The sequence below is a fragment of the Podarcis cretensis genome, assembly GCF_951804945.1.
Source record: "Podarcis cretensis genome assembly, chromosome: 10".
NCBI classification, from domain to species: Eukaryota; Metazoa; Chordata; class Lepidosauria; order Squamata; family Lacertidae; genus Podarcis; species Podarcis cretensis.
Window position 1 is genome coordinate 53,596,761 of NC_137179.1, and position 16,526 is coordinate 53,613,286.

Below are 16,526 nucleotides of genomic sequence, written 5' to 3' on the forward strand. Positions count from 1 at the left end.
CTTGACAAACTGTCACATGTTGCGAATAATGCAGTTTTTGTCTTGCAAACAACATTCTAGCCGATCCAGTGCTCAGCTGGTGTACCATAGCTGAGAATCTGTCACACTTAAGAGGCCTCACTCCAAGCTCCAACTCACCAATGCCATGAAAACTAGCAGAATTTTCACACGTGTCATTGTGCACAGGGCTGCATCCTACATAAATAATTTACTTCTAAATAAGTAAGATTATATGCAAAAAGGTACAAAGACCTCACATGATTACTTGTTTTATGCCTAGTACCAAGGACTAAGTTTTCAAATGAGGCTATTGATGTTTTTCCAGTACTGTGTGTTTAAATACTCTGTGCATTCTGGGCCTCCTCAGCTGATGAAGGATTTAACTTGCATCAAATACTGCCAGTTCTTTGCAATCATCCTTATGCTTACTTCGCTTTGCCAACCTAGTCATTGATGTTAGAATTCTATTTGTTGGCATGCAATATGTTCCTGACTTGAAATCAACGGTAGTTCTCTGGCTTCACAACTGACAACATAGCCATCTTTTCTCCTTTTCAATTTTAAATTACACCAAACAGTACCATGGTTAGCAATGAACTGCTGGGCATATATATATATATATATATATATATATATATATAATCTTTTGTGGGACAAAAGCTGTAAGCTGCTAAAGATTTCACCGTTCTTCGTGTTTGTCAATTTTTGAATTGCTTTCCTTTCTCCAGAGTCTTCCTGTCTGATTTCATTTCACCACTGGTCTATCTAAGACACGTGCTCATTTCTTTGACCTATTTAATGTGAAAACCATAGGCATTCCATACTACCTATAAACTATAAACCTTAATGGCTTGTTAGGATCAAGCCAGAAATGGCAGACTATAAAGGCAACAAACAGGACCAGTAGAGACCCCTATCAGACCACATTCCCTACTGCAGCTCAAGATAATCCTCATCCTTCATAAAAGCTTTCTGGCTGAAGAGAGAAGGAAACTCTGCCACTTCTCCATACACAAACTTGCCTCTCAAAACAGCAATTCAAAGATACACTTAGAAAAACTACAGGGCTAAAAAAACTCTTTAAAAAGTTTAATTTCTCATTAGGAACCAAAACATTTGAAGAACCAACATTTAGCTTAAATTCGTAACCATTTGTCCCTAGGCCACCGAAAATGAATGATTCTGTTTCTACAGGAACAATAGTAAGAGTAGAATGACATTCGTGTTTCTGGAAAACTAGTTGTTATATGTTATTTTAGCAGACAGCAGCATAGGAAGACTTTGCAGTCGTCAACTTTATCTTGTATTCATCCAAATGTGCACGCATAAATGCTTAAAAGATATTTCACATTACTTAGGTCTTTAGTCTGCAATGCGCTGCCAGGAGACATGCAATTTGCAAGCAGGCAGAGCAACCTAATGTGGCTGGAGGGAAGGGGAATCCTTGACAAAAGAACCATGAAATTCAGAACCTTACAGGTCCTGCGCTGGCTAGTGTGAAAGGGGGAAAGGGAGAACTAGGGTGGGGAAACAAGTACAGTGGTACCTTGGGTTAAGTACTTAATTCGTTCCGGAGGTCCGTTCTTAACCTGAAACTGTTCTTAACCTGAAGCACCACTTTAGCTAATGGGGCCTCCCGCTGCCGCCGCGCCACCGGAGCACTATTTCTGTTCTCATCCTGAAGCAAAGTTCTTAACCTGAAGCACCATTTCTGGGTTAGCAGAGTCTGTAACCTGAAGCGTATGTAACCTGAAGCGTATGTAACCCGAGGTACCACTGTATGTCAGCACCAGAGCTGCTATTCATTTTCCCTTTCTTGCCATTAGTGTGTTGGAGAAATTGGAGGAATTTGAATTCCACAGATTCAGAGTCTCTCCTGCACATGCCCAAGGTCAGATGGCTGTTGCTATTCCCAGAGCCAAAACAAAGGCGTCTCTGGGGATGGAACTCCTTCTCTGCTTGTGAAGACGGAGCTTTGAAATATTCTCTGGCCGCTCTGATGACCTACCAGGGGCCACAGAACCGGTTCTTAAATTATCAGTATTATTCCCAGTCCTATTCCCATTAACACCAGTTCTACTGTTACCGTTATATTTAAGCAGTCTTACTTGTTAGCAACTAAACGCATCACCGTCCAGTCCTTTGGAAACATCTCTGGCCGTATTAATATTCGAAAGACTGTAAATATCTGTAATAAGAAATCCTAGAGCAGAGGAGAAATATTCCATAGGTAAGAGAAAGAAATATGCAGCGAATCGTTTTAGCATTTGACATTACAAAACTTGCAGTTAAGAAGGAAACAAGATTCTAATAGGTTATGGGGGGGGGGGTTAAAAGCAGCTACTTTTTTTTCCTCCAAGGAAACTTCACAGGGATTATGAAACGATTTAATGACGTGCTTTTAAGTGAGATGCAGACAGGAGATTGTGTTGTCAAAGGCTGCTGAATAATGCATTACTTCTGCGATACAAATAAAATGTAAAGTTAATCTTTATACCACGCAGACATTTTCAACCTTTAAAATAGTAACACACGTGATTCCTGAAATTTGCAAACTTCGGCTTTACTTTTCGCAAATAAAGGGTGTAGACTGCATGTGAAAACAATTTCTACCAGATTGGGCTGCTGGTGGGTGACTCACATGATTGAAGGCTGGATGTGTATCATCCAGATGTTTACCCTCAACATTCTGTTACTGACAAATCAAATTATTCTGATTGCCTGCAGCACCTGAAGTGCACCGTCAGCTAGTGGGGCCGTAGCATAGAATGCCTACATGAGGGACTGGATAGCTCAGTTGGTAGAGCATGAGACTCTTAATTTCAGGGTTGTGGGATCGAGCCCCACGTTGGGCAAAAGACTGCAGGGGGTCAGCCTAGATGACTCTTGTGGTCCCTTCCAACTCTACAATTCTATGAGGGTTACGGGAATCCCTTAGACAATTAATGATGAACAATACTATTCCCTGCTCTGTTATGATGTAACCCTAATGCTAGTCTTTAACCTGCAAAGAGGGATGAAGTTGTCGAGATGTGTAGAAGTGTGTCAACCTAGCTGCAAGTCTTCAGACTTTGCTGTGAAACTTCTGCTGGACTAGATCTGGTATCCTAGGGATAGGTACTTTTGAAAAACATGGACTGGCAAAGAGATGGATATCTATTGCCTGAACATCAATTTCCCTGCCTGAAACACCCAAACTAGCAGAATGACAACAACTGAAACAGCCTGATTCCTGGAGGCAGCAAGTCAATATTATTATAGCCTGTAATAAAATCACAGCTTCATAATGGACGTAATGATCTGTGCTCTAGGTCTGGTGGGGTGAAGTCTGTAGCAGTCATGCTGGAAGCTGCTCAGATAATATCCACCCATGTGCACTTCCAGGCTTTTAGCGCATGACATGTTGTTCTTGGGTTCTATATATACACAAATTCATGCATTTTCAATAGTACACAGCTGGCTCTGGTAAGATGCATCTGTCTCCCTCATTACTGACTTGCAGGAGGAATGTAAAAACATTCCTGTTTACCCAGGCATTTGATGGCTAAAAGATACTGTTCCTGGCAACTCTGAAATCATTAGCTGAGAGAATGTGGTGGTTTTAAACTGTTCTTGGAATATTTTTAATTATATTGGCTGGAATTTGCCTAACCAGCCCTGGCAGCAGCACTTCTGCTTGCGCAATAGGGCTTCTGTCCCCCATCCTGCCCTGTGCACATTCCTCAAAATTGACCCACTGAAATTAATGAGCATGACTAACTCACCGTTCGCCTCAGAGTAGGTCCTGAGTTAGTCATGCTCATTAATTTCAGTGGGTCAATTTTGAACCCAAATCTTCAACAAGTGAGCTCGGCAGACAATCCACTTTATCACACTGATCCGTATACATGAGAAACCTTACATTAGCAAGTCACCACTAACCCTAAAACAATAACCTAAGAAAGTTAGGCCATGCTCGATTCCCACTGGGATCAGTGAGCTCATTCAACTGGCTTTGGATTGCGTCTCACAAGCGAATATCAACGGTCGCTTAAGTAAAACAGGACAATCATGAATAGACTGGAAGGGGGAGAAGTTGATGAGAACATTTGTAGATGCTAAAGCATAAGACTTGCTACTTACCCTCAGTTCGTCCCTTGTCTTGAATCTGTCAAGGAGCTGCTGGTAATGTCTGTCAGTCATTTGGCGCAATAACGACAAAAGACATGAAACAAACTCTCCCTGAAAGAAATGGTTTTAAAAGGAAAGGAAAGGCATTACAAAGTAAACACGGCTGTTGTTTTTTAAAAAAGTATTTGTTTTCTATTGATTATGGAGGTATGAGGACAAGCATTATTATTATTATCATCATCATTTCATCATCATTTATTAAGTTTGTATACCTGCTCTATACCTGCAGGCCTTAGTTTAGGGCAGTTCAAAACATAAAACCACAAAATAAGAACACAAAACACATAATAAGAACAAGAACAACCCACTAATCCCCCCCCCCAAACATTTTAAAAGGACATTGTTTGTCAATCAGCGAATGTCGAAGAGGAATGTTTTTTGCCTGAAGCCTAAAGGTGTATAATGAAAGTGTCAGCCAAACCTCCCTGGGAAGAGCATTCAACAAAGAAAGCCCCTTTGCAAAGATGTATCTTAAACCCAACACTGCAGTTCTTTCCTCAGTGTTTAACAACTGAATCACATTTCCTGAGCCTGAAGTATAAAAAGGTAAAGGTAAAGGGACCCCTGACCATTAGGTCCAGTCATGACCGACTCTGGGGTTGCGGCGCTCATCCCGCTTTATTGGCTGAGGGAGCCGGCGTACAGCTTCCAGATCATGTGGCCAGCATGACTGAGCCACTTCTGGCGAACCAGAGCAGCGCACGGAAACGCCGTTTACCTGGAGCGGTACCTATTTATCTACTTGCACTTTGATGTGCTTTCAAACTGCTAGGTTCGAACGACCTATTTATCTACTTGCACTTTGTCGTCCTTTCAAACTGCTAGGTTGGCAGGAGCTGGGACCGAGCATCAGGAGCTCACCCCGTTGCGGGGATTCGAACCGCTGACCTTCTGATTGGCAAGTCCTAGGCTCTGTGATTTAACCCATAGCGCCACCCACGTTCCTGCAGTATAGAACTCGCTTATTAGAAAAGAAGTCCAAGTGAGCACTTTGGCACTTACTTCTGAAGGCCGCATTATGCTCAAGGCATTACATGCAACTTTATCACTGGTTTCTTTCTTTAATTAGCAGTGGGGTGAGGAGATATATTTCCATCAGATATTTCATCCCTCCCTTCCTAGCAACGGTCCAGAAAGAAACACTCCCCACCCCACCCTGTTCTGCATGGCTATAAGGCTTAATAAAAAGCTCCCATTTGGTGGATATGGATTTCTGCCCAAATCATGACTGGAGACCCAAAGGATAAACCTCCCCTCCGCACATTCTGCGGGGCCCCTGCACCTGTAAATAATTAAAGAAATGGAGCTGGATACTATGAATTTTGCATAATGTATAGATTTTGCCACCAGTCAACATGGACAGTGCTGTTAATATTCCAAGAATAAGGATGGCTTATGTTCGTTAAACACAATTTCCATGTTGAGCAAATATCTTATACATTTGGGGCCGTTCAAAACAATGCTAGCACGACGTCTATACCAGTACCAATGTGGAAATGGAAGCAAGCCTCACACCATATGGAAGGAAGAACAGTTTATATGGTTAAAAATCTGGTCTAAGTGAATTAAGCTACTTCTCTGATAATAGATCTCTTTCCATTCTATCTGTATACATGCAGATTAGTTATCTTTTGGCTTGAAAACCAATGAAGCAACTGAGCATATATGCAACATAAATGTCTTCTACTCGAGATCAGCTGAAATAAATAGGAGCTCGTGTAGGAAGAAATCACAGCGTTTGGTGCCCTTTGCTTGTCTTGTCTCGGTGACAAGACTGCATTTAGTACATGTTTCAGGGCTTCAGTCCTACACATACTCAGCCAGGGAGTAAGCACTATTGAACATAGTGGGACTTGCTTGTGTGTAAACATGCACAGGTTTACCCTATAAGCCAGGCATAGGCAAACTCGGCCCTCCAGATGTTTTGGGACTACTACTCCCATCATCCCTAGCCAACAGGACAAGTGGTCAGGGATGATGGGAGTTGTAGTCCCCAAACACCTGGAGGGCCGAGTTTGCCTATGGCTGCTATAAGTCACCATGTGCACTCCTTTAAGTCCCTGACACACAGAACTAGTGAAACACTGTGCAGTCAAGGTTGATGGAAATGCCATTTTTCCTTAAGCTTGTTTCTATAGCAAGACAACTCCAGCTTCTGAATTTGGGATGGAAAGCCGAATCTGGTATTTCTGTGCAAGTCCACCTACATGTCATAAAATGTGCTCATTTATCATTTTGATAAGCATAGAATGGGTTCCTGACAACACATGGGGACCAAACCTGCCACCTACACTCAAACTGGGTGGTGTCTTTCTTCGCAAATATCTCAAGAGCATTTGGCTCAGTAGGTTGCCATAAGCAAGTACAGTTCTGCATGAACTTGCTACATAACAGTATATAATTGCCTTATGCTGTGCGGTGAGTCACTTAAAAATTAAGTGCTTGATGTAGCACTTGAAACTTCCCCGGCTTAAACGATATGGTGCAAGGACCCCAAGAGCCTATTCTTTGAGACTGTGTGAAAAATACTGCCATACAGCTTTGTGGAAAGGGAAGCCACCTCTTTCTCCAAAGGAAACCTATTAAAATAAAACTTGCTCAAACTTAAGGCTATACTTATTCCACAAGCCTTATTTAGCAACATTTGCGTATGCGAATTGTTAAACAAAAGTCAATGGACTTATATTCAGCAAGCCTTCAACAACATAGGGGGGAAAACCCTATTGTACAATTTAGCAGTGTTATGACTTTTCAAAACTAAAATGTAAAGAATCCTGAAATCTTATCAGTACATCCTGCCAGAACTACAGCTTGCTGCTAACATCTGCAGGTGTGGTAGTGCAAGTGCTGGACCAGTCTCTTGCCTCGGTGATGGACTGGATGAGAGCCAGCAAACTGAAACTCAGTCCAGATAAGACTAAGACACTGTTAGTTGCTATTTCCCTAAACCGGATGGATGAAGGTTGCCTGCCTAGGAAGAGGACACACTCTCTCTGAAGGAGCACACATGTAGCTTGTGGGTCCTTCAGGGTCCTTTGCTGTTGCTTGAGGCTCAGGTGGCCTCAGTGGTGCAGAGTGCCTTCCATCAGCTTAGGCTGGTGGCCCAGCTAAGCCTGGACAGACTAACTACTGTTGTCAATGCTCTGATAGCCTCTAGGTTACTGCAACATGTTATATGTGGGGCTGCCTCTGAAGACGGTTCAGAAACTTCAGCTAGCGCAGAATTCAGAAGCCAGGATGCTCACTTGGTAGCATTGCCATATTTCAAAAAGTAAAAACCAGGATACCCCGAAAGTTGCTGAGCCAAAAAACACACGATTTTTTTAATTGACTTGTCTAGGATCCAGGACAAAGCGCCACTCCCCACCCACCCGTCAATTCTGCCTTTGAAATCCCGGTAATGTCTGGGAAAATCTGGACGTATGGCATTGCTACTCACTGGGTTTGAGCATATTACACCGATCCTGGCCTGGCTGCACTGGTCGTCAGTTAGTTTCCAGGACCAATTCAAAGTGCTGGTTTTGACCTATAAAGCTTTAAATACCACAGGACCACAATACCTCAAGGGCCATATCTCCCATATGAACCAACATGGACCCTGTGATCATCATCTGAGGCCCCTTCTGCATGTGACCCCTCCACAAGAGGCCTGGAGGGTGGCAACACGAGAACAAGCCTTTCCTGTGGTGGCTCCCTGTTTGTGGAATGCTCTCCCCAGGGAGGCTTGCCTGGTGCCTTCTTTGGCCCCAGGCAAAAATGCCTCTATACACAGAATCAGGCCTTTGGCTGACTGCACATTCTACGGCCTTTTAACTGTGTTTGTGACAGGGCTTAATGGTTTGTTTTTGTTCTTATTTTATTAATTGTTTTGTGCTCTCATTTTATATTCTTATGTTGTGAACTTCCCTAAAATCTTCGGATGAAGGGCAATATATAGATTTAATAAATAATAGCAAGAAAGGCACGTATTAACTCTGTCAACAGTACTTCAATTTGGGGGGCAATAGAAAAAAAATTTAAAAAAATAAAGTTCTCACATTTTTTATTAGATTACCTCTTAATTTTCCCCCTCAGAACAAAGTAGCATTTAGAATACACTGCTAGAAACCTTTTTCTATCAGGAATATTTTTTTAAGTGGGGGAGACTAATAAGGCTGGATGTCAAAGAATGGGTGTGCTAAATATTTCCCTGAAACCTTTGCTATATGAACAAAAATAGGTCAGCTGCTCTTTTAAGCGTTCTTCTGTGCCTCCCACTGTGTAAGATACCTCCCATTTTGACAAAAGCAGAGCACAACCTGACATTATTTCACTTACATAGCTCTTGTGTTGTTCTCTGAGAAATAGGATTTGAACAGCCTAACTCACATTAACCTCTCCGTATCATTGAACAAAGTAGGACATAGGCTGGTTTTTTACTTACAAGTGACCCAGATACGAGAGAGGTGTATCTCCTTTTTTAAAAAAAATAGAAAAGCAGGTGAGGAAAGCTTCCAGTTTCAAAACAAACAGCAGAGGAAGGGAGTGCTTAATCCCGTTCTCCTTCCACTATTGGCCCACCATTGGCTATTGCCCTGACTAATCACCCTGCTTTTTCTCTCCTCATAGGAAAAACGTAAGACTCCATATCTTTTCCGCTCTGGATGGGGCAGAGGCAATTGGAACAGGATAACAGCAAGAAGTGGAAAACTTGAGCAGCCTCTCCCACGTTCCTACTTGCCACTTGGGATGCTGCTTTTTTGTTGTACATCTCCCATGAATTTTCTAATTTGGCACTCACACTCAAGAGAAGTTTTTGCTTTCCTTCGCAACACTAGATCAGAATAAAAAGTTCCCTGATTTGATTGATGGAACGGTGGATTTAGCACAAGTGAAATAAAGTACTTCTTCACACAGCACAGAATTAACTTGTGGAATTAACTGCCATAAGATGAGATGGCTGCCACTGACTTAGATGGTTTTTAAAATAGGATTGGGCAATTTCATGAAGCACAAGTCTATCAAAAGACTAGTAAACAAACTTATGTACATATGCTACCAAGTACCAGATCCAGGGAACAAGCAATGCAGGAGGGATGTTTCTTGCAGGTTTTCTATATATGTTTCAAGGTATTTGGCTGGCCCCTGATGGATATAGACTAGATGAACCCTATGTCTGATCCAGCAGGCTCTCTTGATGTTCCTAATGTTAAGCACTAGATCTGATCTTCAAATGCTCATTGTAGGACCAACTCCCACGTGTTTAGCAAATCCTACAGAGGGAACGCAGGCTAGTTTTTGGGCCAGCCACAAGGACTGAGGCCAGCCATAAGAATTTTTAAAGCTAGATGAGGGAGAGAAGGGGGAACTCACATTTTATTTTATTATTTATTTGTTAGGCTATTTCTAAACCTCCAACTCATTTCAAAAGATATCGTGGCGGTGTACATGACCAATCAAATTCCTCAATATTGAAATTCAACGGGAAGCCTTTGTACAAGCAGATAGCCATTTTCTCTTTGAAGCACACATGAACACAACACACAGGGGCTAGAACCCTTTTCATACACAGATACAAATTAGGGGAAGCCATAAATCAAATATTCGATCCAGTTATTTCTACTGCGACACTTACAGTAACATCTTGAAACTGAAGCCTCGTCGCGGACCCTGCTGTTTGAGGGCGGCTTGTGATCTCCAAGATGGTTCTGAGCAGCACATCTAGCAGGCTATTCACAATTACATCTATTTCTTCCAAAACTGACTTTTCCTTTAGTTTGTTTAAAAAGAAAGAAGAATAAATGGATTGTTCGGGTCAGTATTAATGAAAAGCAGATACATTATTTTCTCAGCCAAATGTTAACAAACTAAATTAATATTCTGAAGCAAATAAACAGGAAATAGTAAAAAGAAGTCAAACTTCCATCACACCTGACCATCAGCCATGCTGACTCGGGCCAATGGGCACCAGGTTGGGGAAAAAGGGGAGCTAAAAAAGATTTTAAAGCCAATATTCACCTAGATCAAGCACAACCTTAACTGATCTCTAATTCAACACACTTTTTCTACTGATTCTTCCAAATGTATGGCCAAGAGAAATCATAACTAAATGCAGAACAATGTGGCATATTCATGAAACAAAAATCATTTCACACACCCCCTGACAACTGATTTTTCCTTTTACTGTTAGAAGTCAATTCCATATGATGTAGCTCCTACTTACTGAACTATTTTTCTTTATGAGGCAAAAGATGTTGCTTAGGATGTGTGCACACGTGATCAGATCCTTTTGTTCCTGCAGGTGTACATAGAGGTGGTGCAAAACAACTGGTAGTAGAATATATCGAGACTCTGGAAGGAAAGAAGAAAACTAGTCAACACGCTTCTTTTGTGGCATCCCAGCCACAAATCCATTATTATCCTTTAAAGTAATTAAGAAGCAATTTCATCATCCTGTCCTTTCAATGGATGGGACTATGCAGAACACCACACTATATTACTTCAGTTTCCACATACGGAATTACTTGATTAAAAGTGTTCCCACAAGAAGAAGCATTTCCTATGTCAAGACCTACAGCCTCTCCTTCTATAGCTCACATTCTCTGGATGAAAACATCCCCAATGTGTTGCATTAAAAACAAAAACAACTACTTGACGATTGGGTTTAATCTCTCAGCTTTATTGCCAATATCTCCAAAGGAAGATTTATGAACATCTGAATTGGGAGGAGGAGATAATATATCTAGTCTAAGGTAATGAAGAGTCGGGAGTCATAAATGAACTCTGCTGCATTACAGAGCCAACCTGGTGCTATGCCACAGAAAACTGAATGCTATACCCAATGGCACTACTTGTTTCCACTTCTGCAGAAGAAAACACGAAACCCCCCTCAGTGTTATACAAATCTGATTAGCAGGTAAATCTGGCTTTGGAACAGAAAGCTATTCACCACAGAAAGCTTCTTTTGTCTTAGAAGTTTGAACAATCTGTTTGTACAGCCTACGAATTCTTCCCTTACCATGCCATTTTTCCGCACTCAATAGCAAATATCGTTGCAATATTGTAAAGAGTTCATTTTCACCCCCTGAGACAGGGGAGTTTAATTACACTTCAGATCACAGCGAGTCTCGGCTTTACCCCAGGACTTCGTGCTTTATTTTTCCAGACCAGAATACTTTAGACAAGTGAAAGCATTTTTAAGTTTTATTTAAAGCAGGGCAGGGGTGGAAAAAGGATTCTCCTCCGGTTGGGACTATGGGGGGGGGGACAAAGAAAAAGTGCAATGCAGAAATGGGGATAAAGGTAAAGGTAAAGGGACCCCTGACCATTAGGTCCAGTCGTGGCCGACTCTGGGGTTGTGGCGCTCATCTCACTTTATTGGCCGAGGGAGCCGGTGTATAGCTTCCGGGTCATGTGGCCAGCATGACTAAGCTGCTTCTGGCGAATCAGAGCAGTGCACAGAAATGCCGTATACCTTCCCGCCGGAGCGGTACCTATTTCTCTACTTGCACTTTGACATGCTTTCGAACTACTAGGTTGGCAGGAGCAGGGACCGAGCAATAGGAGCTCACCCCGTCGCAGGGATTCAAACTGCCGACCTTCTGATCGGCAAGTCCTAGGCTCTGTGGTTTAACCCACAGCTCCACCCGCATTCCCGAAATGGGGATAGACCCCCCCCAAAAAACAATTACAGGAATTAAATAGTGCTTTCAATTACACTTTAAATATCTCCAATGGGCATAACATTGGCCATGGGACCAGTGACCTATAAACAGGGCTTTTTTTCCCAGTCGGGCCAAGAGTCAGATAATCAGCAAAGGCAAGAGGCTGCTTTAACTACTGATGAATCATGTGCTTGCCATCATACCTGGGTTCGTGTACAGTTGGCTCTCTACTGTTTTCCCAATGCACTGGAGTTTGACAGCTTGAAGGGATTCATCTGCATTTGTGATGGTTGGTAAGCTTCCTAGAGTATCACGCACCAAATTTGCAACCTCTCTCACTTCAAATAGCTTCAGCAGCTCTGAGTACACAGCAGGGAAGGAGACAAGAAAGACCGCCTAGTGATAAGAGGGGAGAAATCAAAATACACTATGAACTTGAGATTAAAGAAATTGGGACAGGTAAGAAATCTGAGCATAAGGATGGGATCTGACTTTAAACTATTGTTAAAACTTTCGTAAATTATCTCCTTTGCCAGAAGAACTCAGCCTGGGCTTGGAGGGTGGTGCTTTTATTTTACTTTTCTAAAATGAGTGATATTGCAAATTGCGTTATCATTAATTAACTGCAGTCCTAAACTGAAGACCAGAAAGCGAATGGGGCTATGGTGAAGATGAATAGCTACTTGCAGAAAATACAATTAGGTAGTCTGACAATATTATTGGAAGTGAGTGTGGAACAAAATGATCTCATAGCTCTGCTAGCTTGGGCCAAAAGCTTGCTATAGAGGGGAAAATATGCAGCCAGGTGTCTGAACCCAACTTCTGCTATCAATATGTCAATAACAAAATGAAGCACGTTCTAAGTCATAGCAGCAAGAAACAGTAAATTTATCGCATAAGGAACAAGGCTGCTTTTCCCCCGTATCTGTGACCAGGCAGCATGAACAGCGGCAACAGTGTAGTGCAACAGCTTATTAACTTACTTGGGCTTGAGATAAAGCGCTAGCCCCTTTGGTTTCTTGGGAAAGGAAGAATCGCACAGACATCAAAAGCTCTTGAATACAGCAGCAGAATTCCTCCTCATTTTGCCCTCCAGTAGCAAGAGAGAACAGCTTCCGAGACTGGATGATGTACTTAAATATATATTCTTGTGCCTACACATGCCGAATGAGAAATACACAAGTCTGCATTGTTGGTTCTTAATAATAAATAAATAAAAACTTGGTTTCAGAGATAACTGAATGGTCGCTGTTTAAACAAAGAATAAACCAGGCAATGGAATAGTTTATACCAGGAACAGAACTCTCTGCCGTCAGAAGAAAAACTAATATGAAAAAGGAATAGCAAGCTGAATGGAACCAGCAGTCGGCCCCCACACCCACATCCCTGAACAGAACCTCATGTTATTTCAGTGAATGATTTTTTATTGGACAAAAATTTGCTTCATTACGGCCCCGAATCATGGCCATGAAGAATTTTCTCCAATCATTGCTATAGGCCGTGACCCATAAATCCCCAGTTCATTCTGTACTTTCACATTATGTGACTAATTTTTTGGTTTCTAGTATGAAGTAATTTGGGGGGGAAAACCAAAAACTTTTAAAATCATCAGAGCTAATTTTTACTGGAGTGTTTTATAATGTTATTGTACTTGTTATATGATCTCTTTATCATAATGAAACCTTTAAAAAATCCTCTGAGCTGAACAGTTTGTGTCTATAAAGCTATTAAGCAATTTTCTTTTATTCACAATCTTTTCACCAGGAAAATAAATGCAAATCCCTTGAAATGATGGCAAAATTGTTTATTTTCAGTTTTCAAATACAAAATGTTAGCCAATTTGCTCCTGTATTTTAAAATTTATGTCCTACAATTAATTGACAGCATCAAGCGCTGGTTTATGCTCTTATCCATACATCTATGGAACTTTAGTAGCTTCTTCTTGTTCTATTGCTATTATATTGCATCACTGATGGAATTATGAGAGCTACGTATTTTGGGTATATCAGCCATTGAAGGACATCTAACACAGGTTTTAGCTAAGTCTAAAACGCCATAAATTGGCTTGCATTATTAACATGGAAACAAACAAATACAAATGGACAAAAATTCACGTGAATATCATCTATTACTTTCTACATGCATGCCAGATTTCCAAAAAGGGTTGTGTCATTCTATGAGTGAGCTGAGTATGTACTTAGTTTTACATGTTAAGAGCAATTAACCATGGTTTGTTGCTATGCAAATGAGCTTCAATGAGCTCAGGCAAAGGGTTGGGCTTATCAACTCCACTTGCCTGCCTACTCTGCCTATACAGTCAAGAGGATGAAATCTGCCAGGTTTCATTTCCGTTTCGTAGAATCTCAGTTTAGCATTATGCACAAAGCAGGAATCTTGGTTTACAGCAAACAATGCTTAGTTGTGAAACAAAACAACTTCAAACGATGGGTTATGAGGCTAGCTTGTTTAACTAACCATGGTTAGTTATTAAGGACTGTCCACATAGTGCTCACCCATGGTTTAGTATTATGTGCACACCAGCTGTTTGACTTCAAACCACCACCACCCAACCAATGCACAAAGCATTTCCATGCACACACTCGCAGCAGGATGGGTCCCATTATCCTTCTGCCAGCTGCATCCTCCTAAAAGTTACTCCAGAGGGAATCTGATGCTTCAAAGACAAATTTGGAGGATGCATGGAGCCTACCACTAAAAGGAAAAGTGGAAAAGTGCCCTTGCACAAGCAGACACAACCTTATACTATCTTAGTTCCATGTCTTAGTAACTTCAGCTGGCATAAATTCATGTTGATATAGAGAGATACAAGCAAGATTACACACTCCCTGACAAACTGTGTTACCTTTAATACTTCTTGGTTGTGTGCTTGCCTTTCCACTTCTGTTATCCGATCAACATGCCACTTCAACACCTTTATGAGGTCTCTAGAGTATAACACAAAATTTATTTCCAGGCTGAAGTGTGAAAGACTTAAATAACACACTGGATTACACGACGTCTAAAACAGATCAAAATAATGTAAGTAATTTATAGTGCAGTCCTAGCAGTATCTACTGTAAACTAAATTTCATTCAATACAGTGGCGCCATGTCCCAGGTAAATGAATATTAGGTGGCAAGCTTAGGTTGGAATCTCAAAGTAATGCCACTAAAGAGCAAATACAAAAGAAGATCCCATTATATTTTTGGATACTTAGAAAAAAAATATGATTTTGTTGTTTACAGTTTCATTTCACAGGAGTGTCTTGAGAGCAGAGTTTCCCAAACTTGGGTCTCCAGTTGTTTTTGGACTACTATTCCCATCATCCCCAACCACTGGTCCTGCTAGCTAGGGACCCAAGTTTTAGAAACCTTGCTTTAGACGCAGGACTCTAGGTCAGTGAAAGAGAATACATATTGCATGCAGAATGTCCCAGTATCTATTCTATGGCATCTCCTGATATGGCTGGGAGATGCTCCTGGCTGAAATCCTGAAGACCTCCTGCAGACAGCAAAGGCAAGATTGATCTAAGTGTAGACAACACCAAACTAGATGAGCCAACGATCTGACTCATTGCAAGATAGCGTCTTATGTCCCTATGGTCAATGCGCTTGGCTAGCTATGAAAATTTGCAAACATCCCTAGCAAGGGAAATTTAACAAACAAAATACTGGCAACTATCCAGAAAGCCTATGGTTGAATTTACACTCTGTGACAAAAAGCATGTCCTTAGATATAAATATCTCTTCCTTGGGAGCCGATTTTGATCAAGGGCTGTAAAGTTTAATGCATTTCTTCTTTTACATGAGACTCCAATCTAAGCTTCGTGTCCACAGCATGTGTGTTAAGTGGTAAATTTACGTGTAGCCCCAAGGCAACAGAGAAGCAGGATGTATCTGTCTAACGTAGATATGTATCTCCCACCCAGAACAATAGGAAGGCATTCCTTCAACTATCTCCTTTGATCTGCTAATTGTTTCTTTTTGAAATAGCCTTGATCTGGTTATGTGCTCCAGAAACCAAGAGGGGCACAGCTTTAGGACTGCCCCAAAAGGCATTTACAAATACCACTGTCTAGCTATGGGAAATCCTCCCATCGGGGCCTCCTAACTTGAGACCAGAAATGTATCTGCCACCTAGAAACTGACCGGACAAATTCTGTTCCGCTCACAGCCTCCCTTCCTGTAACTAGGGAAGAGAATGAGCCATGTATCCTTGCACTTCCTCCTTGTCTTTCACCTTTTCTCCTTGAGCACCCAACTTCACTGAAGATGCCCAGGGTTTGTTAAGCCAGTTTCACTACCACAACATCCAAACCAGGAAACTGGTTTTAAAACGCACCACAAATCAGAATCTAGTCCTGGTTGTTTTACAATTACGTTTTACAGTTAAATATTTCCTCTTACGTTTTACAGTTAACTACCGTATTTTTTGCTCTATAAGACTCACTTTTCCCCTCCTAAAAAGTAAGGGGAAATGTGTGTGCGTCTTATGGAGTGAATGCAGGCTGCGCAGCTATCCCAGAAGCCAGAACAGCAAGAGGGATTGCTGCTTTCACTGCGCAGCGATCCCTCTTGCTCTTCTGGCTTCTGAGATTCAGAATATTCTTTTTCTTGTTTTCCTCCTCCAAAAACTAGGTGCGTCTTGTGGTCTGGTGCGTCATAGAGCGAAAAATAAGGTATTTCTAGGTGTTAGGACACGGTTAGGGTTTGT

At 41.5% G+C, this 16,526-nt stretch overlaps 1 protein-coding gene across 5 annotated transcripts in view; it reads right to left on the reverse strand.

Moving 5' to 3' along the window:
- The window catches only part of DOCK4 (dedicator of cytokinesis 4), a 265,492-nt gene that overhangs the window by 75,712 nt on the left and 173,254 nt on the right, over positions 1-16,526 (reverse strand). For all 5 annotated transcript variants that reach the window (XM_079994015.1, XM_079994018.1, XM_079994016.1 and 2 more), the window contains exons 21-27: positions 14,677-14,758; positions 12,797-12,967; positions 12,017-12,209; positions 10,373-10,500; positions 9,785-9,919; positions 4,123-4,221; positions 2,109-2,203 (exon numbers count right to left, since the gene is read on the reverse strand). In XM_079994015.1, the coding sequence (XP_079850141.1) occupies positions 2,109-2,203; positions 4,123-4,221; positions 9,785-9,919; positions 10,373-10,500; positions 12,017-12,209; positions 12,797-12,967; positions 14,677-14,758 (903 nt within the window). The remainder of the gene's footprint in view (positions 1-2,108; positions 2,204-4,122; positions 4,222-9,784; positions 9,920-10,372; positions 10,501-12,016; positions 12,210-12,796; positions 12,968-14,676; positions 14,759-16,526) is intronic.